The 21,672-nt window shown below is 34.4% G+C and overlaps 2 protein-coding genes across 3 annotated transcripts; one reads left to right on the forward strand and one right to left on the reverse strand.

Annotated features, from left to right (window-relative positions):
• The first annotated feature begins 675 nt into the window (after positions 1-675).
• Positions 676-11,975, forward strand: LOC145209520 (solute carrier organic anion transporter family member 4A1-like). Its single transcript, XM_080079827.1, has 12 exons — positions 676-872; positions 1,197-1,328; positions 1,644-1,916; positions 2,131-2,246; positions 2,581-2,671; positions 3,362-3,574; positions 4,761-4,933; positions 5,190-5,351; positions 6,792-6,967; positions 7,711-7,935; positions 8,516-8,686; positions 9,645-11,975. The coding sequence occupies exons 1-12, from the start codon at positions 796-798 to the stop codon at positions 9,843-9,845; spliced, it is 2,010 nt and encodes a 669-aa protein (XP_079935953.1). The 5' UTR covers positions 676-795; the 3' UTR covers positions 9,846-11,975.
• A 36-nt stretch (positions 11,976-12,011) lies between these two features.
• Positions 12,012-20,313, reverse strand: LOC145209521 (neuronal acetylcholine receptor subunit alpha-3-like). 2 transcript variants are annotated; one of them, XM_080079828.1, is made up of 14 exons: positions 20,141-20,313; positions 18,917-19,010; positions 18,076-18,169; positions 17,601-17,743; positions 17,105-17,294; positions 16,559-16,655; positions 16,058-16,203; positions 15,500-15,629; positions 14,958-15,099; positions 14,526-14,618; positions 14,082-14,220; positions 13,394-13,512; positions 13,201-13,304; positions 12,797-12,968 (listed from the first exon to the last, which is right to left on the reverse strand). In XM_080079828.1, the coding sequence occupies exons 1-14, from the start codon at positions 20,274-20,276 to the stop codon at positions 12,859-12,861; spliced, it is 1,737 nt and encodes a 578-aa protein (XP_079935954.1). In that variant the 5' UTR covers positions 20,277-20,313; the 3' UTR covers positions 12,797-12,858. The 2 variants fall into 2 exon arrangements, with proteins under 2 accessions (XP_079935955.1, XP_079935954.1); XM_080079829.1 differs by lacking the exon at positions 13,201-13,304 and having other exon boundaries at positions 12,012-12,968.
• Positions 20,314-21,672: the final 1,359 nt, after the last annotated feature.

Consider the following 21,672-nt stretch of genomic DNA (forward strand, 5'->3'; position numbering starts at 1 on the left):
ACGAACCGACAGGACACGAAAAATTACGTCATTTACTGTTTGTTGATCTAAAAATCGCCATATATTTAGGTCACAAAAAAATTAGAGTGTAGCGGCGCAGCTATACGAGGTTTTGTTAGATACGAGAACCATTATTGATGTTATTTTTTTATCTATGTCCAGATATAATGAAAGTTTTTGAACTGTTTGTGTTGTGCATGATCAATACGTTTTCTGGCAAGAAAAGTTAAAAGTAAAATTGTTAATAAATGAAACAAGCAAGTTTGTAAATCGCTGTTGATTTTCTCCTTACTTATTTAAAGAAACCACTAAACTAAACGTTGTTTGTTTTGTTATGACAAAGTGAAAATACCCTAAAGTGATACGAACTCATTGGGGTCGGAATCAAAACAACAAACGGTGGAAACTCACAAACGAATATGCTTGAGGCGATAGTTTCGGGCTTTCGGCACAGGAAGAGTTAACGAGATGACGTAGTTACGGTAGTTTTTGCGTCACCAGTTTTTAGTGCGTGATAGTTCAAAATAGCATTCTCATTTCCCTCGCGTTTTTACAGCTCGAGCTTTTTTGAAACGAAATTTGCAGAGTTAACCACTTAAATTTGTTTTCGAATTTTGAGCGGGCGCTTTTGTTGTATTGCTTAGGTAAACTATATTTTCTGATATGTTTAACTAGTCTTTTAATATTTTTGTAGGTATTCGTAGTTCTTTTGTGTTTATTTTGTTCAAGCTTGCGTTTGCAAATTACGTTATTCTGCTATTTTTGGAAATTTTTCTGCAACGCACAAGACAGGCAATGAAAACTGATGATGAAGTCAGTTTAGATGAAACATGTGGATTTCAATTTGGATGCACTAAGTCTACTACAAAAAGGTACCAAAATATTTTTACATATCTGGTAAATTATAGCAATTTGTTTGTTTAAAACTACCGTAGATATTAAAGTGACGTTTTTTTTCTCTTGTTAGGTATGACTATTTGTTTTATAAGGTGCTTCAGTTTTGTAAGCATGTCTTTTTAATAAACTGTTTTTTACAGCATGAAATTGTTGTAAAAATTAAATTTTACTTGTGTTTTTTATTTAGTAAGTTTCTTGGTTTAAAACCATTTTTCAGGTTAATGTATTTCAAACTGTGTTAAGTGGTACAAGCAAACCAAATTTATGTTTTCCAATAACTTATTAAAAAAAATAAACAGATTTCCCACTCGAATATTCCAATGTTGTGCAACGCCAATAGGAGCCTTGGTGGTAATCAGCCTCGGTGGTTTCTTGCAAGGATTGATTGTAAATGGACTCGTCAATGCTTCTATCACCACTCTTGAAACAAGGTAACACTTCATACATCCTAAATTTTGCCGTTAAATTTAAACTTCTAATTTTCTGTTCAACTTGGCTATGTTTTTGTTACTTACATTTTTATTTGAAATTAAATGATACAAAAAATAATTTATTTAAATGACTGGTATTATAGATTCTTTATGAACATGCCTGTTTGTTTTTGCCTTTAGAACTTATATTTTCCTTGAAAATTTAGGTAAAAAAAAGACACAACAAAAATACAATAAATTAAGGTTTAAATTTTTGGTTGTTTATTTTTTAATGCATGTTACTACATTTGACTTACCTGTTTTTATTTTTCTCAGATTCCAACTTGGCAGTGCAGAGGCTGGACTTATTGCAAGTTGTTATGACATTTCACAATGTGTAACCTTGCTTTTTGTCACATATGTTGGAGGAAGAGGGCACAAACCACTTTGGCTTGGCTGGGGTTTTGTCCTCATGGGGATTGGTTCCATTGTGTTTTCATTACCTAAATTTATGGCCCCACCTTACGAAGTTGCAAGTGTCACTGAGGGAACTTGTAACAACTCAACATTGCTTTCTGACTGTTCAAACACAGCATTAAGAAGCTACAGGTTATTTTTACGACTAAAATTATTTGTGAAAAGATAGTTAATAAAATAAAAATCATTTAAGTGGAAATTTATCTTTAATGCTTACAGTTTTTGTAGTTTTTTCTTACGTTTACACTATTTTTTTCAAGTCTTCGCCAAAGGAGTCATTTTAACAGGCCTTTTTTATTCTTTAATTTGTTACTTCATTAAATTGTATTTGTTAATTTTTTTGTAGGTATGCATTTTATGTTGCCATGCTTTTGATTGGTCTGGGTGCAACTGGAATTTACACGCTTGGTGTAACATACCTTGATGAAAATGTGAAGCAAGTCAAGTCATCTTTATACCATGGTGCGTTTTCAATTTTCACATAGTTAACATCCTTGCTATGTTGCTAAACACCAGTAAAAATATGATTGTATGTTTAAAACAGTGGTTTGAGCACTCTCCATGATTACAATACAACAGTATACACTTGCGTAGCTTTGTTTTTTAAGCTTATACACACTTTTACAGCCTTGTTGTGTTACTTAAACTCAGTAAAAATATGATTGTATGTTTAAAGCAGTAATTCAAGCATTTTGCATGGTGACAATTAAATAGTATGCATTATATTTTGTATAGTTTTCTGTCTGGCATTTTATCTTTGCCTTTTAAGCTTATTATACTTGTTTTGATTTTTCAGGTGTCTACTATGCAGTTGCCCTAATCGGACCTGGAATTGGGTTCTTGTTGGCTGGAACTTTTCTTGGCTTTTACACAGATTTAGGAGTAGAGTAAGTTTTGCTGCTTTTCAATTCCTGAATTTAAAACTTAATTTATTTGTGTATGTGTGCATGTACAGTGAAACTAAGGTTGAAAATTTTGACGAAATAATTCTTTTCCGGATTTTTAATGGCAATTACTTTGAACTGTTTTATGGAAAAACCTAGCCAGGTGATATATACAGTATTTTAAGGTATCACATACTTCAGAATGTTTTTTTTTTTTTTTATGAGTCATTTGTATCTTGGTAACCTGAGCAATTTTCCGCTTTACCCGACCACCTATTTCCTGTTCACATATGCCGTGATGAATTGTTCCATGCACCTTTTGTTTTCTAGTGTTTTCTGCATAGTACTGTATAAACTTGAACCTTAAAAAATCCTATCCTGATCGATAATATTGAAAAAATAATTTTCTTGCAAGAGCACACTACATAAAATAATAATTTAGGAACATGCTACTTACATGCTGTGAACATTTTCATAAAAAATCTTGTGCATACTAAAGGCATTTTATTGGAAACATTTTAACATTTACAGATTTTACCAAATTTTACAACACTAGCCAATTTCCATTAAATCGGACTCTCGCCCCTTAGATAACACAGCAATTGTCAAAAACATTTCAAAACAAATTTATTTTTTCACCTCATACAGGTCAGTATTGTTGGTATGTAAATAAATTATTTTGTTGTCTTGCAGCCCCGGACTTCCCCAAGAGAGCCCCCAGTTCATTGGGGCATGGTGGTTAGGGTTTTTGATTTTCGGGGTTGTTTTTGTGATTGTGGGAATCCCCATGTTGATGTTTCCACGGCAACTACCGGGCACCGACGAAGTTCGAAGAAATCGTGAAACTGAAATGCACAATGACAGAATCGCCAATGAGTTAAAAGAAAACCAGGACATTGGCAAAGGGTAGGTGGTAATCATATGTTTAACATACAGTTTTTATCAACGCTTTCAAGTATGTTTTATCGCCTTTCTATGTACCCGTGTCTTTCTTGTATTCACCCTTTTGGTGTTATAGAAATGACTGTGTTGTGTAACTAATATTGCCCTGATAAAGACTTGTATAGGACGTTGAAACATCAGATGACTTACACATATTCTGCCAGTGGAACAAAAAGAAAGTTTGTGAAATATGCTTGGCAACAACTCTATATTCATTAATCTCATAATGTTTAAAAAACTTTTATGTGAATTGTTAAAAATTTTGCCAGAATTGTGTATCATTACAATTTGATTTAGGAGTTGAAAGGCTATTTAAGGTGCTGGTAATATTACCAACTAAATGTACAAATCTGTAATGAGATTTGATAAAGACAACCGTGACTAAAACACTAAAATAAAACCAGTTTGGGGATTTAAGCTATGGGCTATTACTCTATCATTCCTTAGAACTGGACATGCTTGGAGACCAGCTTCAGTATTTCATGGTGGTTTCCATTTTAGTACAACAGTCACCTTACCTTGATGTTACCCAATATATATTGATGATTTAGTCAAGTACCGTGATGTTAAGCCTAGCATGGTTGGCCAAGCAGAAAATAAGTAATGCTCAGTGAAGTGAAATGAATTTAGCTCATGCTTCAAGCTCTTCATGAATTATTTTGCCAATTGTCAAACCCACCTACACTTTATACTGTTAAATTGTACTTTTGTTGGAAATGTAATAGCATTTTGTGTGCAACTTGTTTTAAGTTGACGTCATATTGTGGACTTGTGACCATGAAATTAAGATTTAATTAGGATGCAGCATGTTTAATTAATTAACTGGAAATACCATACAATTAGTTCAAATGTAAATTGAATGGTTTGCAGTCAGTTTCACAGTGCTTAAATTCCAATTTTGCTGTTTTTAGAAGTTATTATGACTAAAATATTTTCAATACAAAATATGTAAAATAAATTATAAATGGCATCACATGTATATTGTTTGACATTATTTTTCTAATTTTACATTCCAATAAAATCTGCATTTGCTTAGAGATTTTATATGTATGTAAACATATATTACTAAATTAACACTTTTCTTTGCTCAAATTACAACGGAGAAATTAATATTACATCCTTGGTAACATAAAGTTTTGTGTACTTGCAGATTTCGAGACTTCCCGAAATGCTTAGCAAGTATTCTTCGCAACCCATCGTTCATATTTTTGTCGCTTGCTGCAGCAACAGAGTCTTGTCTGCTTACTGGCATTTCAACATTTGGAGCAAAAGTAAATGAATCCCTCTTCAAATTAACAGCATCCAATGCAGCTTTTGCTGTTGGTAGGTAAAATTTGATAATTTAATAATATTAATATCATATGTTGTGCATTAGGGTAAAACAGAAAAGTCAAAAAATGGCATATTATGTGACCTTAATGTACTTTTTCTTTCAAAAAATGTACTTTTTAACTGTTAAAAATATGAGAATGAAAAAACTGGCGTTGATAGTGTGGTTATTACATAAAAGTTTTCCAAAATTTCTTACCAACAGTTTGGGCATTGTTCATGTCAGAAACTTATTAAATATTTTTTTCAGGTTTGGTTGCAATATTAAGTGGTGCTACTGGTCAATTTTTCGGAGGTCTTATTGTTACAAAAGCCAAGTTATCAGTGCGACAGATTCTGACTTACTGTATGGGAATGACACTTCTTGCTATGATCTGTCTCCTAATATTTCTTCAAACATGCCCCAACGGAGGTGAGTGACTGACTGAGATATGCATTCTTATATAAGTCAAACAAGGTTTTTACACTACCAACCCGAAATGATATTTTTCCGTTTTAACTCTATATTGTTTTAACTTTCGGTGGATTTTCAACTGAGCATATGTAGCTCAGTTGGTAGAGCGGTAGTCCCGCAAAGACTCGAATCCCACCGCTGGCTAGATTTTTTCTAGCCTACGCCTTGCCATATGATGGTGAATGCTTGGTGACCGGCTGATTCGGTATGGCGCCTTCAATGGGCCTGGTGCATTGTGACATATTGTTTTAACTTAGAATTGTGACTGAGATATACAGGACCATAAACCAGCATTTCTTATCCAAGTCAAAATGGATTTTTTCTGTTTTAACTCCATATTGTTTAACTTAGAATGGAAAATATTTTTCAATTAACAGAATCAGTAACCAAATTTACGTGAAATATATATATTTCACCTAACTGGCACCTTTTTCGCCTTTAACGGGTTAAAAATGTCACATTCCTGTTAACCCCACTAATGTATATGTCATGGCCAAATTGGTGTAGGACCTGAAATTCGAAACACTGCCCTTAGCAGTATATAGTGTTGCTGTTCATAGAATGTGCAAAACCTTTGAAATGCTAGGCTATGTACGACAGTTACTTGCAACTCCAGTTATTTTATTGCCTAAGGTCAAAAGAACATGTAAATAATAATCCCGAGGGCATTGATTAACATACAAACTATATAATTACACAGTTTCTAAATTTCACAGATTGGTAACCGATAGTTCTGTGATAAAAAGGTGAAATGAAATCAATTTGCGTCACATGTGGTTTTAAGTTACTCAATGACAATAGGTTTTAGGTGACACAAGATATCCAACTAGAAGATATATATGTAACTGTTGCCTTATAATGTTGTTGTTCAAGCACTTAAAGATTTATAATAAAGCACAATGTTAGTGACCAAATTTCTGTACTACTACTTTGCAAAAGTGTCAATGTGTTGCATGACATTTTAATTAAATGTATGCCTGTTTCAAATCACAAAAAAATCCTTTTACATGTATGTGTGGCTTTTTGGATGATTAAAAACAATTGTAGATCAATATACTTTCACTGTAAGTTTAAATAATATAATAAAATTAATTAGTGTCATTAAATTGTGCTTATTTGCTGCATCTTAGGTTCTTAACCTTCTGTCTCTAGTTTATCCCAATGGAGGTTTCTAACATAAACTTACACTAAAATTTATATCACACCTTTTTTTGCCTAATTATCAAAATTTTTCATACTTTTATTTACCCCCAAAGCACATCAATTCATCTCTGGTTAAAAACCTGTTAGCATTCCATTTTAAAATGCATTAAAAAAGCGTTTTTCAGCTCCATGTTTAGCATTTATCTACATTATTTTATTGCTGGATTTTTGATACATGTTTTTATTCAATTTCAGCATTTGCTGGGGCTAACATTGTTTACACTGGTGATGTGGCAATAAGCGGCCTCAACGCGACATGTAACTTGGGTTGTATGTGCAACGCTGATGTGTTTGACCCAGTTTGTGGATCCGATGATGTTTCCTATTACTCAGCTTGCCTAGCTGGTTGCACAACATACATCAATTCAACAGTAAGGAAACCAATTGATTGTTTATTATTGATACATAATTTTGTATTGTGCCTTTGTTGCATATTTTGTGCTTGTATGTATTGTAAGCACTTCATTGCATTTGTGTTTTGATGCAAAAGCTTTTTGACAATTAAGCTTTGATCGTACAGACTTTTTTTAAATATTCACATAAATAAATTATCGAGCTGATTTATGTGATTAGACAGATTCATTTCTTAACAAATGGCTACCACTACAGTTGCACAGGTCGTGAAAAACCAAAAGTTCATGTGGCAGTCTCAATTTCATGTCGGTAAATGTCACGTTATTTTCAAAAATGCACTCTTTCTGATTAATAATTTCAATAATGAGAGTTACATAAGTCGTGAAAAACCAAAAGTTTGTCTTTATGCAGTAGTTTCAAATTTCATGACACTAAATATTACTACTACGCAACTGCCAAAGACAAGAACTTTTTTAACAAGGCATTTTGACAGCTAGGAAATACCTACTCTTTAAAACCCATGGATTTACATAATATGTGACAAACCAACATAAGGTTTGATCCAGTTATGCTTTGAAACAACATCTAATATAAATTAACTGGGGACGTTTTAAAAAGCCACAATGACAATATTATCACAGTGTGTATTTTTTTTAATTTTTGTGTGTTATGTTATCCTATGTCATATTAATTTGAAAACACACTTAAATTAGATTTTTGTGTCTCTTTTTACGTTTAACGAACTCTTTACGTTTAACAGTTTAGTAACTGCAAATGCCTGGGCACAGCTGTGAGAAATCAAACGTCGATGACAGCAGTTCGTGGTTATTGTGCTGGGGACCCGTGTCCGTACGGAGGAGAATACCTCTTCCTTGCCTTCATCTTTATGTCTCTCCTCTTTACATTCCTTATCGCGATCCCAGGTCTTCAGGCCACGATCCGAATTGTCCCTTTCTCCCAAAGATCACTCGCTGTTGGGGTTCAAGTAGGTTTAAATAATTTAATACAAAAAATGCATATTGTGTTTATTGGAAATAATTGTATGTGTTTTTGTTGTTAGCCTAATAACCTTTATTCTTATCCAAACCACAACTGCTAAGTTGTAGTGATATTTAAAACAAACCTATGTTTCTAGTAAATAATAGCAGAAAAATGTAGGCTATCTAGTAATGCAGGTATTGGATCAAGTTATTAATACATAAACTTACAAAAATTGCTTTAAAAATTGTTTTAATTTAACAAAAGAAAGATGTATAAAAAAATTAACAAGTTAAAATCATTAGAATGTAAAAGCATTGAGCCAATAAATAATAAGCTGCAGACAGTGCACACTGTTTCGACCTTTAAGGTCTCATCAGTGCAGCTGGTGACAAGAGATTGGCCATATTGGCTAGTGTAGCCATTCAACAGCACTCTAGTTTGTTGGGAGTAACAGGGTAAAAACTCATGCTTCACATGTTCTGTGCAATGTCATTAGATGATTAGACTTTTGGAGATTTTTGTTTACCAAAAAAAACTATCTTTTGCTAAGTACTGTTTTTTAAAGTATTTTTATTTTGTTGTAGTGGATTGTAGCTCGAGCGCTTGGGTCAGTTCCTGGACCAATCTTGTATGGATTTGTGTTGGATAAAGCTTGCTACATCTGGGGAACTTCCTGTGGTGAGCAGGGATCGTGCAATGTTTACAACAACGAACATATTTCAAGAAATCTTCTTATTCTTTCCCTTGTGATCAAGGTATTTTAACTAACTGCTGCCTAAAAATACCCTTTTCTGTGTAAAATATGGTTCTGTGTTACATCGTTTTAAAGTAGAAACTTTAAAAACACATATTTGTAGAGGTAAACATTAAAAAAAGTTTTGGCAGTCACAAAAATGTTGATACCAGTTAACCAATCAAATTTTAGATGCTTCTAATTTCAAAGAAACAGTACAGATGGGTAGACTGAATGAATAAAACAACTAAATAAAGAGCATAGTGCACCTGGCACATTGAAGGCAATAAACCAAATTAGCCGGTATCCTAAGCATTTTTACATGACAAGGCAGAGACTGAAAAGATACTGTTAAAAGTTGTAGTTAAAACTGTTGTAAGTGTTTTGTTGCCAAATTGAAACTTGACATTACTGGCTTAGCAAGCTGATTTCCGGTTTCTGTAATTAAATTACAGCACGCTGCAGACTCTTTAAAGATCAGCAAGTCTGGATAGTACAAAGTACAAGTCCAGGTTGCATTGTGGACAAAAAATTCTAATCATATGATAAGTTTGAAATCAATATTTCTGCTTGTATTTGTGAGTTTAGCAATTATTACCCGATTAAAATGTTTGAAAGCAGTTGAAACAGAATATTTATGTTTTTTACGCATTCAAAAGCAGTTTTTTTTTTAGGTTTTCCTGAATTACAAAGCTTGACTTTCAACCACTCGTGCACTTGATCATCATGCTTTAGTGTTTCCAAATTGTTGAATTTTAGTTCAATTATATCACAAACCCAACATAATGTTAGTTTGATGTTCAGTAGAGTTAGCAAAAAAATCGAAACATAATTTTACAAGCAATAGAAATGTCATAACAGACTACAGCCTGTGTAACAGGGTTGTGATCATCAGATCTGTCTTCACTTACCAAATATCTTATCCAAAGTTATTTGGACTTACTTTTCCTTTAATTTTTCTGATGATATCTTATACACAGGTTTGCACAATGTGCTTTTTCGCTTTGTCTTACATCACGTACAAACCACGACCACCAACACCGGAGGGCACTCAAGACATGGTTCTCGATGAAAATGTAACCGTTAAAAAATCTCCACCGAATGAAACAAGTGTTGCACCTTCGAACGGACAGCAGGTTACCGAGCAAGATAGCGGCCATGACAACCCTGCATTTGACTAATTTGACATTTTATTACTTCAAGCTACTGTCACTAAAATAGTGTAATGAGTTCATATCATAACATATTGCAGAATTTTACTTTAATTGCTTTATTTTTTTATGTTTTATGCTTACATTAAGTCTGCTAATGGTTGTGACAAAAACATCTGTTCGAGATCTAAATATGGTTGAAACACTCAACAAACTTACATGAAAAGTTGCACATATAATTTACACGTGTTAAAGTGATACATTGCCTGATATATGACAATCTTTTGGAGGGTTGTGTTGTTTCAACTCGTGATATTCCTGATTTCACTTGCATGATTTCGATTTTATGTATGATTTCTTTGCCAGAGTGAACAATCCCCATTTTTTTAGTTTGTGACAATCTTTAGACCAAAGACTATAGTTTTATCCTGTGTATATTGGACAAGTGAATCATTTAGATTTTTTTCATTTTTTCTTTGAAAATGACAATCATGCACTTTGTACAATTAAGCTAAAATTCAGGTTTTAGTTTTATAAAAAAAAAGTCTGATTGTATGTAACTTTCTGCCTATTTCAGGTTTTAACTACGTTGACTTTGTTTGTTTTTACATTATACTATTACACATTGATTTTAAGTAGGTTTAGATGTGATGAAATAACACAGTGTTAAAACTGAATTTTGCTTCTTACCTCCCTTTTGCTTCTTTGCAGAAAAATAGCAATTAAACAAAACACAGTGCATTTCCACAACACATTTGCACTGACATACTTATATTACCCTCATTTGAAAATACTTCACATATGTTATTGCTATATTATATTCTTTTTCTGCTCAGTTCAAGAGTCTGCTACACAAACTTTATTATCCTGGGTACTTATTGGTGGTACGAGTGTCGTTGATGATTTTATTGCAAGATGAAAATTTTAACAGTGTGCCAAATTCGGCATTGGTACAGACTTATGTTCATTGTTTTTTCCTGAATCATTTAAATATTGTTTACTATTTTAAAGGTTTTAGCTTTTATCCAGGTACTGTTAATCACCAATCCTAAATGCAAAAACTTTCCTATGCACCTAACCAGAGTTTTGCATTTTTTCGGAAAAGTTATAAAACTGCTCTAGATTTATAAGTACTCAACGAATTTCCACATCTAATTCACTATCCAATTAAACTTAATACAATGGAATACACAACCAGCTGATATGCCATTAACTACGGTTACGGTTATCACTTAACAATATTGCAAATTTATTAAATACTGTTGTATGCAAAAATATATTGCATTTGTAAATACTAAATGTGCTTGTTGATTGCCATTGTATGCAAAGTGCCTTCCACATGTGTAATATATGCATTCCTTCCACATATATGTTATCTTTTTATTGTGTAAGTATGTTCTTATATTTGTTTTCAATTGAATTTATCTTTGTAGCTATGCTTTTTCACATTTTTGCCGAAAATCAGGTATTTCAAACCAATTGTGTATTAATTTATAACTCAAGCAGGTTTCCTAATTAGCTTTTAATCGCCACTAAAAAAAATGTTCACAGACAGGTGTATTTTTTAAGCTGATGTCAAACTATTGAATTTAGAGTGTTGGCTATTGTAAATCGTTATGGTTGGTTGCACAAAGCTCGTTTGGAAACCTGCTCTAAGTGTGTTAAGCCGGGTATGCAACAATTCTAATTTTTTGTTCTTGCTTAAAATTCTTTCAAAAAGATGTCAGTTTGATTTTAGTGTAACTGTTTGGAAATGTTACAGATTGCACCAGTATTACCCTTATATTTTATCCCACTGTTCTAGAAGTGCTCATTTGAAAACCACAGGGCTGATTTTAGGAGAAATTTAGATGACGGAAATTACTTAAGCTGATTTTTCAAATTTTAGAGTGTAAAAAGCCTCTAAATGGTGACCTTTAATGGTGACAAAATTCAAGAGTTTGGACACAAAATAAGTAAAAGCATGTCGTGTCTCTGTGGGTTTCAAATGTGCAGTATATTTGAGTTAATTTTACTGGTTGAATTTTGTAATTTAGCCTTTGTAGTGTAAGACAACAAAACCGTTTTCGTTACCCAATCGTAGATGTAGTACTAACCTTCCTTATTAATGTCTTCTACACTTAAACAACTTTTTTGTCAATAAACCAGAAGCACCAGTAATTTATTGGGAGTTGAGTCTTGAATAAAAAAACGTCCTAGATGGTATAAGCGTTACTAAACACCAAGGATTAATTACTTTAAGGAAGTTGTGTCATATTTTGGTACATAGAGCAAGGACTTGAAGAGTAACCAAGAACAACATGGCCATAGAAGTCGCATACGCGCATTGTTTTGTACAGGCGAATCCAGTTAATACAATAACCAATTTGTGCAGTTTTCCAGATTGCGCGATTGTCCGGACAATACTCTCAACACAATAAAACGGATAAAGCGAATACCCGAATTCGTCTGTTTCGGTCGTTTTCCAACTTTCCACGAGCTGTTTTGCTCAGTTGGTATTACTTAGCCGACGGTGACGTTAGTTTCGCCGGAATTGTTGGTGATTTTTACGTTATTTTTAAACCATGATTACGTTCAACGGTAATTCATCCACAATTTCATACCAAGTTATGTCACATTTAAAATACAGTAAAGCTAGGTTAAACCGGATTCGGTTAATCCGGATCTTCGCCTATTTCGGACAAAACTCGAGGAACAAATAATTTGTTATGTGGTAAGACTTCCATTAATCGACATCGGTTAATCCGGATCTTCGCCTAAACCAAACATTTTTGGCTAAACGAGTCCGAATTAATCGATGTTTACTGTTTTACTTATCAACTAACACTTTGTGACACAAAACACTGCCACCTAATGAAATAACAAAAAAAGTATAATATGTTTTTTTGCAGTTCATGTAGCCTATATTTTTCATGCTTATTTCAAAGATAAATCCCTGGAGCAAAAAGTTACATGATAATTATCCGAATGAATTTTGTTCATTGCGGCAGTTGTGGTTCTTCGTGGTAAGTTGCGGCAAACATCAAACCAGTTCCAATATTGATTATGACGTAAACAATGAGAAAAACTCGATCCAAAACAGTGCTGACGTATTTCCATTCGGAACGGATTCGTCCTTCTTCGTCCTGTCGCTGAATCCGCTCACAAATATACCTTGAATGTAAAACTAACTTATATAGTTTACAAGTATTCGATGTGTCATGTTAATATGATGCCAATTGGCCAAAATAAACTTTAAAGTTTCGTATGGTTGGTTCGTACCGCTGGCGATTCTGTTAAATATAAATATTAATTAGTTATTCTTTTTCTTGCATTTGACCAAAATACGGATATGACCGGAATATTTTCTAAGCAAATGATAAATTACAGTAAAGGCAGATCTTACTTGGAATAAGAAACATTGTAGAATGCAACAACATTGAATCCAACAAAGCGATTACTGAATACCAAACTGTGGACGCTAAGCGATTTTTGCCGGACCGCCAGGAGCTTAAAGTTTTAACCGTAATAAAAACACTAATTATAATTACAGGGACATATATTTACACTTCTATTTTTTTACAACTTGCAAAACTTACGTCAAACTTTCAATGGCATCATGGTACAAAGCTTCGTCTTTGCCAATCACCAAATCGTTCTCCGGTTGTTCAGTTGCTCCACAATGTTCCTCATAATATTCTGATAGACTGATTCCACCCTGTAAGTGTAAAGAATATGGACCTGAAACAATTAAACCCCACATTGTGGACAGTAAGTTGCCTTGAAGTTCAAAAATTCAAATGGTGCCTCTGCCACTGACGTTTTAAAAACATAGGCCTTCTTTGACGTTTGATGGCTGTATAAAAACCATAGTGCGTCAGGCCCATAGAAGGCGTGATACTGAATCAGTCGGTCACAAAGCATTCTCATACGGCAAGGCGCAGACTAGAAAAATCCAGCCTGCGGTGGGATTCGAACCCTCGACAGAAGTTTGTGCGGGACTCGAGCATTACCGCCGAAAGTCACAAGCACCGTTGCCTGCCTTGTATACTGCACATGTCAGCTTCGCAGTAGGCGATCGCCTGTACGAACAGTTTTAGTTATGAATTCATGTTCATCTTAACTGTCTGAAAGCTGTTTAGACGTAAGTTCAAATCCTACCTCATGTGAAAATTTTAAATGACGTTTTTTTGGCTTAATAATGTGCAAAAATCAAAAAAGAGATTATAGCATATGGCATAAAGTCAAACTTATCAATCATATTAAAAAAATCGAACTAAGGCTTACAACGAGGTCACTTTTACACAGTCCCCTTGCTCGCATCCGATTTAAGGTATTGGTGAGCAGTTTTCCAAAACAGGATGAGCGGTGATCTTGAAATGAAGGAAAATTCGTGGCTCTGTTGCCAGTGGTGAACATGGGAAAACTGTAATAAACCACAAAATGTACGTAGGTTTAACACTCAATTGCCAGCCAAGAAAATCGAGCGGTTATAAAAAAACTTTGGAAACACAAGGTTAGTCATTCGAATATAGTCTCTTCAGGATTACGGAAAAATCGTAAAGTGGGTATCGTGTTTTTTCACGTCGCATATCAAACTGTATAGACTGATAGACTAATTACAAAAGTATTCTTAGTGTAAACTAACTAATGCTAGAAAGCGCCAACATTTTTAGAATTATTGATATTTTATTTATTTGTGGGAACAATAAAAGAAGCAAGTATTCCCACCTTTTCCCAGCTACCAGACTCTCGTAGGTCCGGGCTGTTTTTTGCTTGACCCAAATTTGGTTGACTGATGATGGTGTTTTCATGCGAAGCAACCTGTTTTTTGTTAGATAAAATAAAGGTGATGAGTATAATCCAGCAAAACCATAAAGTTAGCTATGACCCTCTCCAGTACATTATAGGATTTAGAATTAACATGATCAAGGGTTATACACAGACAATTTTATTACTTCGAATACAAGCGACCAGTGCCGGATTCAGGGTCTGCTGGCCTGTAGGCACATTTTATAAGTGGCCCGAAAATCAGGGTTGCCAACTAAAAAATTAGAATTATCAGTGTTGCCAAATCATTCTTATGATTGGCACAGAAATCACTAGTACTACCACCAAGAACAGTTCTCGCTAAATTCTAATTTCGTATAACTTAGCACAAACCTTGGTAAACGTTCCATGAACACAAAGCGAACCCATTTCGGCATTTTACAAGTCGTCGCATCTTTGTAGTGAATCGAAACGCTCACAACACTGACAATGATCGCCAGAGTAAGTACAACAGTTGTGGATAAAAGATATTTGCCTGTTGAACACAAAAACCTAGTATTTTGCTGCTTTACATGATCTATCAAAGATTTTAGCATGATGCTGGTGCAACGCAGAGACATTGGAACAGAATTGCAAGCGGGCCTGAAATTGGGGTCAAAACCCGATTTTCAACGAAGTCAAAATTTGCCCCAACATATTTTTGGACAACCCTATAATGACGCGTAAATTAGGCTTTTGCTTAGCGAAACACACACATTCAACTTTGACTCTTAAAGTACTTAAAGAAAAAAATGCGTAAGGGGAACGCTATACAGAAATGAAAGTTTGAGGACCACTGGTCTTATGTTTACAAAAATATAAAAAATACAAGGGTAGACGACAAAGCGGGTAAATGTTTTAATTTAGATGCAAATAATTTCATCAGAAAATCTTACCAAGTAGGGGGATAACAAGAGAAGTTGGTGGCACAGTAGAAATAATTCCAATGAGAAACACTGTTAGGGCAACCAGCACTGAAATGCTCAAAATTGTTTTCTCGAAACTTCCCACAGGTAACAAGAACGTCTAAAAACAAACACTTATTTGTGAAAATAACAAAATAATTGTCTGTTGCCAAACAAGTTAGTTCAAAGTATGTTTAAAACACAAGTTGTCCAACCCATTGTTTCGCGACATGAGCCTCATAGAGCCTATTTATGTGCAAAATACACAGCTGGTATACAAAACACGCATACAGGCTATTGTCTGTTTTTTCCAAACTGAAGTTGTTGATGCAAATTTGATCTGCCAAATTAAATGCAACTTTTGAGATCTTACAATTTGGCCAATAAAATTTACGTTAAAGCTCCAGTTTGTACAAACCACACAATGTATGCATTTTTTTCCAACACCCGCATCATTTTGAACAAAATAGGCGTTCATGAGGCTCTATCGCGTAACAATGGGTTGGACTACTTGCGTTTTGTATAAACTTTGGTTTAAGTTAAACCTACCATGATGGTTATGACAGAAATTTCCAAACATGGTACAATTGTGTTGACGGCATAGAAAAGCGGAAGTCGGCGCAGGATTAGGAAATACGTCACATCCGCATAAGTGTCTTCTTCGGTGGTTTCGTAATGTCGGTTCGCTTTAACGCCTGCAAAACGATTTATACTTAAAATCCGAACTTTTTGTATAATCAGGGATTGTTTCCATCTTTACATATTTTTTTGAAATACCTCATATATTTTGAGCAAAAAGATAAAAGTCAGAACGCGAGTGTAAAACACCACTGATATATTTAGAAGCCGGATATTTAGAACTGACGTGTATTGTGTACCTAATGTTACATATTTGTTTAATTGCTTTTTTAATAGCTTTCTCTAGTATACGAATCAAGATCAGGTTGCCTGAGTTGGTTTACCAAATACTCGCCCACTTTAAACCTTGTCGATCGATGAAAGGTGTTTTTCAAACAAAATTGCATTTTATTTACGTGTGAATATTTTTACCGTAAGCTGCTTCCAATTCCCATTCTGCACTTTTCCAATATCTCTTCATGTCAACAAAACCAAGTTTTGGATGTCCCTCGATTTTGTGTTTGATCACCTGGCAAAGTTTTCGTGATGTAAGATTTGTAAAGCGTCACATTTTGCTCAAAAATAACCAACTGATTCGAACACAAAAGGTTGAATCCCACCGAGGAATGTTACGTGTTTAAACAGAAAAGTTAACCCAGGCTACTCTGTCCTAAATAAGGCAACGATAATTCATCGCTAAAATTTGTGTTAACCCCAGAAGACAAATTAAGCTTTTAAACAATCTAATTACATATTAGGCTACTGCAGTAAAACAGTACAGCAAAAATGCTATCAACTTATGAGGTTAAAAAGTGGGGTTGACAAAACTTTAGACTGTAGGTTAACCCGTCAAAAAATATTATCTTCATTGTAGAGTTAAAAACACAAAATAGCAACAAAGACTACATTCGACGAGTTAAATATTCCACTAGTAAGCATATTCAGGTACTATCAATAAGAATTGATTTGAAAAATTACCATGTCGACTTTATGTGTCGTCCAAGACCAAGGTCCAAGTTTAAGGGAACAATTTTGCCGATCAAAAGGAAAATTCGACATATCGATAAAACACGAACTACGAAACAATACTGGACCAGCCCACGTCACAGTCCCATTGTGACGCACAACAGCAAGGTTGGCCAGTGGAATCTTAAACGAGCTTTCAGCTCTGAAAAAAGCAATAGGTAAAACTTAAGAATTATTTAGAATACTAAAGTTAAGTTCGGATCCCACCGCAGGCTAGATGTTTCTAGCCTACGCCTTGCCATATGGGAATGCTTAGTGACGGTCTGAAATTTTGGGTACCCTACAGTTTCCACTAAAGAAAAACAGCCGCTTTTTGCCTGTTTCAGAGGGTGCGTGAAGTGTGGAACGAACATCTTAGGGGGGCATGGTCAAAAAAAGGTTAAGAACCGCCGGCATAACGCATTCAATAGACCTGGCGTAGGCTACTATGATAAACCAAACCTCTTACGTATTGTACAAGGTCAAATCCGGCGACCAAAGGTCATCTGTGTGAAGTCGAATACTGGTCAAATTCCCGTAATCACGTGGTTCCCAGGTTAAATCGTGGTCAATCCATCCCATAGTAAGCCACATCCGGGTTACTAAGATCTCCTGCGTTTTTGTGAAACATAAAGTGGAAAGAAAAGTTGGTAAACAAAATATAATTATTATCAAGTCAGGATAACCACCAATAACTTACAAAAACTTTCCAAGACTTGGTAATACATTCACAAAAGTTATATCAGAACCAAAATAATAAAAATACTTTTAAATGTCAAACACAATTAGCGCTGATCTGTTACTAAAACTTAACTGTCGTTGGAATATCATAATACCTTAAAACACTATTTATTTAATTCTATGCACCTTTCAAGAAGTGTTTGACTTTATACTTTAATAACAAGTTTGTCCTCAGTAAAGCTACTCAATCAAAGTTTGCTCACATTTTTTTCGTGCAAGTCGACGATTTGCATCATACCAGCTTGAAACTCGATTCGAATCGTGTCGTTATAATTTCTCACAGGTCTGGCCATTCTCCTGAAATAAAAAAAATAGATTTTGTTGAAGGGCGTTTTTCTGGATAAAAAATTTGTCAAATGGTGATAGGAAATACACAAGCATTCACAAACATTTTTACAACACTCTCGTTTTGAAATTAGTGATAAAGCACGTAAAAATACAAATATTAAACAAACGTTAAAAAGAATGAAATGTTGTAGAGTAGATTACTTCGTTTAAAAACAATAAACAATATACATTCCTTCACGCTGTACTTATGCCTATACTTGTTGCGCAACTTAACAAGCGACAGTTGCAATCGTTTGTAACGCCTTGGCGCAAAAGTATCAGCAACCTTATAGACAGGGTTGCCATCGACTTGAAACCAAAAATAAGGACAACCGAAAAAATCAAATTTTCATACGAAACAAAACGCGTTTGTGAACAAATCTTTGCATTTATACGAGCCATGACATATCAAATGCAATATTTTGGCGAGAAACAATCTGTTCCAACAACTCACTGTTTGTATAAAATGTTTCGTGCATCTCACAACAGCTCAGGGCTTGGTTTACTTTTACTTGTAGCAGGGATTTGACTCATAATTGTTGAAAATAAGACAAAATAAGGACTCAAGCAAAAAATAAGGACATTTCTTAGGGACAATGAACTTTTCTAAGACATAGCCCTTCAAAATAAGGACAAATCTTAGATATAAGGACGGTATTGCAACCCTGCTTATAGGTTTTGTAGGTTGATAAAAAAACGAAATTACTTTAAACAAACCTGAAATATCCGAATTCTTCACCTACCAACATGTCAGACAAATGTTGTTCGTGAAGATAAATCGGAATTTCGCCGTCAATCTCCTCTTCTTCATCTGATAAACAAAATAATCAAAAAAAGTGTAATATAGAAGTATAAGGTGTCGTTTTTACGTATTTTTTGTAATCTCATACACCAGTGGTTCTCAAACGTTTTTTGTTGCGACGCCTCTGGAAAAGTTTTCTGGACTTGCGACGCACCAGCAAATAAAAGTTAATGAGGAAACTTATTATTAAAGTTGTGTTCATTGATACAACAACAAAAAGCCACGAAACGAATATTCTGCGACGCCCTTGGAAAATTGAAACGACGCACCAGGGCGTCGCGACGCACAGTTGGAGAACTGCTGTCATACACCTTATATTTTATGGGTAATGTTGTGTCTTTTAGGCAGCTACTGAAAGACTGCCAGTTAAAGATTTATACAAATCAACACATTCTTGTTGCACAGAAAATGTACAGCACAACGCACAGAAACACTTCCAGAATGAAATGGTTAACTCACATTATTGCGTAAAGGCGATATGTGCCTATAGGAAAACTTGCAATCGCTTGTAGAGTTGTAAGTTGGACCCTGTTGGTGGGTCGACTGTAGGTTCGGTTTGGGGTTTTAGTTTCAATAAAAAACGGCATCAATTCATTTTCGCCAACTTTCGGTCTTAGTCTGGTTTTTCGTTCTTTAAATCGGGTTGGGGCAAAAACTCTTGACCCGCTTACATTGCAACTCTGCCCTCAAGGTGTCGTATCAACACAAAGACCATGTATAAATAAATTCCACGCAAAGACATGTATGCACACGCTTCATATAAAGACATCCTAAAATTAGCCACTGATAAATCAAGGTTAAAAAAAACTATTACACTCTGAAATGACCCCTGCGCCGTTTAAGAGAATCTCCGGTAACCAAACAACCGATTTCTTAAATAACGAAAAAATAGCCATAATGAATTATAGCTGAAACTTAATTTGTAGCAAAACTTTTTTGTGCAAAAAAACGTTAAAGCAGTTCTATATATGTTAGAACCGTAATTCGAAAACAGAATGAAAATATTTTAGTAGGACCTATATTGGAAAACTCATATTAGTTACGCAATGTTGCAACGTAACTGTTAAAACTCCCGCGAGATTCAAAAAGCTCGCACCAAATTCATCACATATCGATCTGTTATTAATTATGTTACCGACCTTCTTTGTGGTGATTGGTTCGCCTATGACCCGAAGTAACCCCGAAGATGAAGAACAACGTCATCATCGTAATTACGATCGATGAAATGCAAAATCTGCGGTAATCTTGTGGCAAATACATCGTAATGTTGCACATGCATCTAAATGTTGCCACTGAAACAAGCACAGTTTCGCTAAATCTGTTTTCAAATAATTTGTTTTGTTTAAAGTTAAAAATGTATGGTTGAATGCATCAACTACAGAATTAATTAGTGTAGGTTACACAATGTCTCACAACCAATTATATTATCATAACGTTTTGTATCTAAGTTAGAACTATTATGACAGGTATATTATGATATTTGAATGGTAAAACGAATTAAAGCTACGGTAAAAGGCAGTAAAACACCTTTCTAATAACGACCCTCTGAAAGCTTCTCTAAGAACTTTTTTTGCCTTGACTTGTATTTTGTTGTGTATTCTTGCAAAAGACTTTCAGGTTTTTTCCATTTTTTTTAAATAGTTAATCAACCTGCTTAATATGCTCATTATGGAAATAATTTGAAACAACACGACCGGGTTATAATTACTCCGTTAAAACTTTTCAAACATTTTATACATTTTATTAAACGCGCTACATACTGTCTTTGACAATCTGAGCAGTAAACATCTATAAACTCTCACATACGACGCAAAATCAAGACAACAGATAAAAAGATTACAGTAGTTGATAGTAAGTTAGTAGCATAGTGGGCATTCTGCTTTGCTTAACGCTGGCATTCTACTGATGGACATTACACTTTCATAATTGCCTTATTACTATGAAACTCTTCTCCTGTTTCGTAACTAACAACACCAGTACGGATGAAGTCTAGTCATCTCAACGCAAACATAAGCCTACCCATGACACTCTTCTCTGGGCGGTATTGTGTAGAAATATTGCTTCATGCATCAGCAACGCGTTTGAAAAAAAATTGGAACCTGTGTATAATCATCACCGGTCATAATCGATTTGACTTGGGCAGTCCAGTGCAGATTGTTAAGACGCAATCCAATAAAAATTCTCACACAAACATTGACACTCATTACAACATTTAAAAAAAACATGCATGGAATTAGTAACATTAATCTAAAAAAAAGATATTCACTCCCCAGTTAAAAAAAATATTTTTTCAAAAATTTGTCATGGCAACAGCGGTAAACTCCTTTCGCTCATTCGGCAAAACATCAGCTGTCAAATATTTTAATTGAATATTAGTTTTTGTTTGATTCTGTTGTATTGCGATTGAAAGATTTAAACAATGTTTCGAAACAAAACTGACAATAAAGTGCGACGAAGCAAATTATCAGACGCAAATTTTTGAGAGTGTAGTAAACGAATAAGTAAAATACTTTTTATAAATACTGCATTTCGCCCTTAAGTTACATGTTACCTTTATGTGATATTGAGTTCTTTATAATGTTTCTTTTGACATTGACATGCCATTATCCAAAAATATTCATACTGCATGAACAGATACGTTAATTTAACACTAAGGATTGCTTTATCATTA

The sequence above is a fragment of the Phallusia mammillata genome, chromosome 1 (assembly GCF_965637545.1).
Source record: "Phallusia mammillata chromosome 1, kaPhaMamm4.hap1.1, whole genome shotgun sequence".
Taxonomy (NCBI): domain Eukaryota; kingdom Metazoa; phylum Chordata; class Ascidiacea; order Phlebobranchia; family Ascidiidae; genus Phallusia; species Phallusia mammillata.

What these genes read in the sequence shown, in the direction of transcription:
- LOC145209520 (XM_080079827.1), top strand. Translation starts at nt 796, where the DNA reads ATGAAAACTGATGATGAAGTCAGTTTAGATGAAACATGTGGATTTCAA. An exon ending in ACAGCATTAAGAAGCTACAG is followed by an intron (nt 1,917 to 2,130) that starts GTTATTTTTACG and finishes ATTTTTTTGTAG; the next exon opens with GTATGCATTTTATGTTGCCA. An exon ending in TCAAACATGCCCCAACGGAG is followed by an intron (nt 5,352 to 6,791) that starts GTGAGTGACTGA and finishes ATTCAATTTCAG; the next exon opens with CATTTGCTGGGGCTAACATT.
- LOC145209521 (XM_080079828.1), bottom strand. Translation starts at nt 20,276, where the DNA reads ATGTGCAACATTACGATGTATTTGCCACAAGATTACCGCAGATTTTGC. An exon ending in GGAATTGGAAGCAGCTTACG is followed by an intron (nt 16,204 to 16,558) that starts GTAAAAATATTC and finishes ATCGTTTTGCAG; the next exon opens with GCGTTAAAGCGAACCGACAT. An exon ending in TTTCTGTCATAACCATCATG is followed by an intron (nt 15,630 to 16,057) that starts GTAGGTTTAACT and finishes GTTTGTTTTTAG; the next exon opens with ACGTTCTTGTTACCTGTGGG.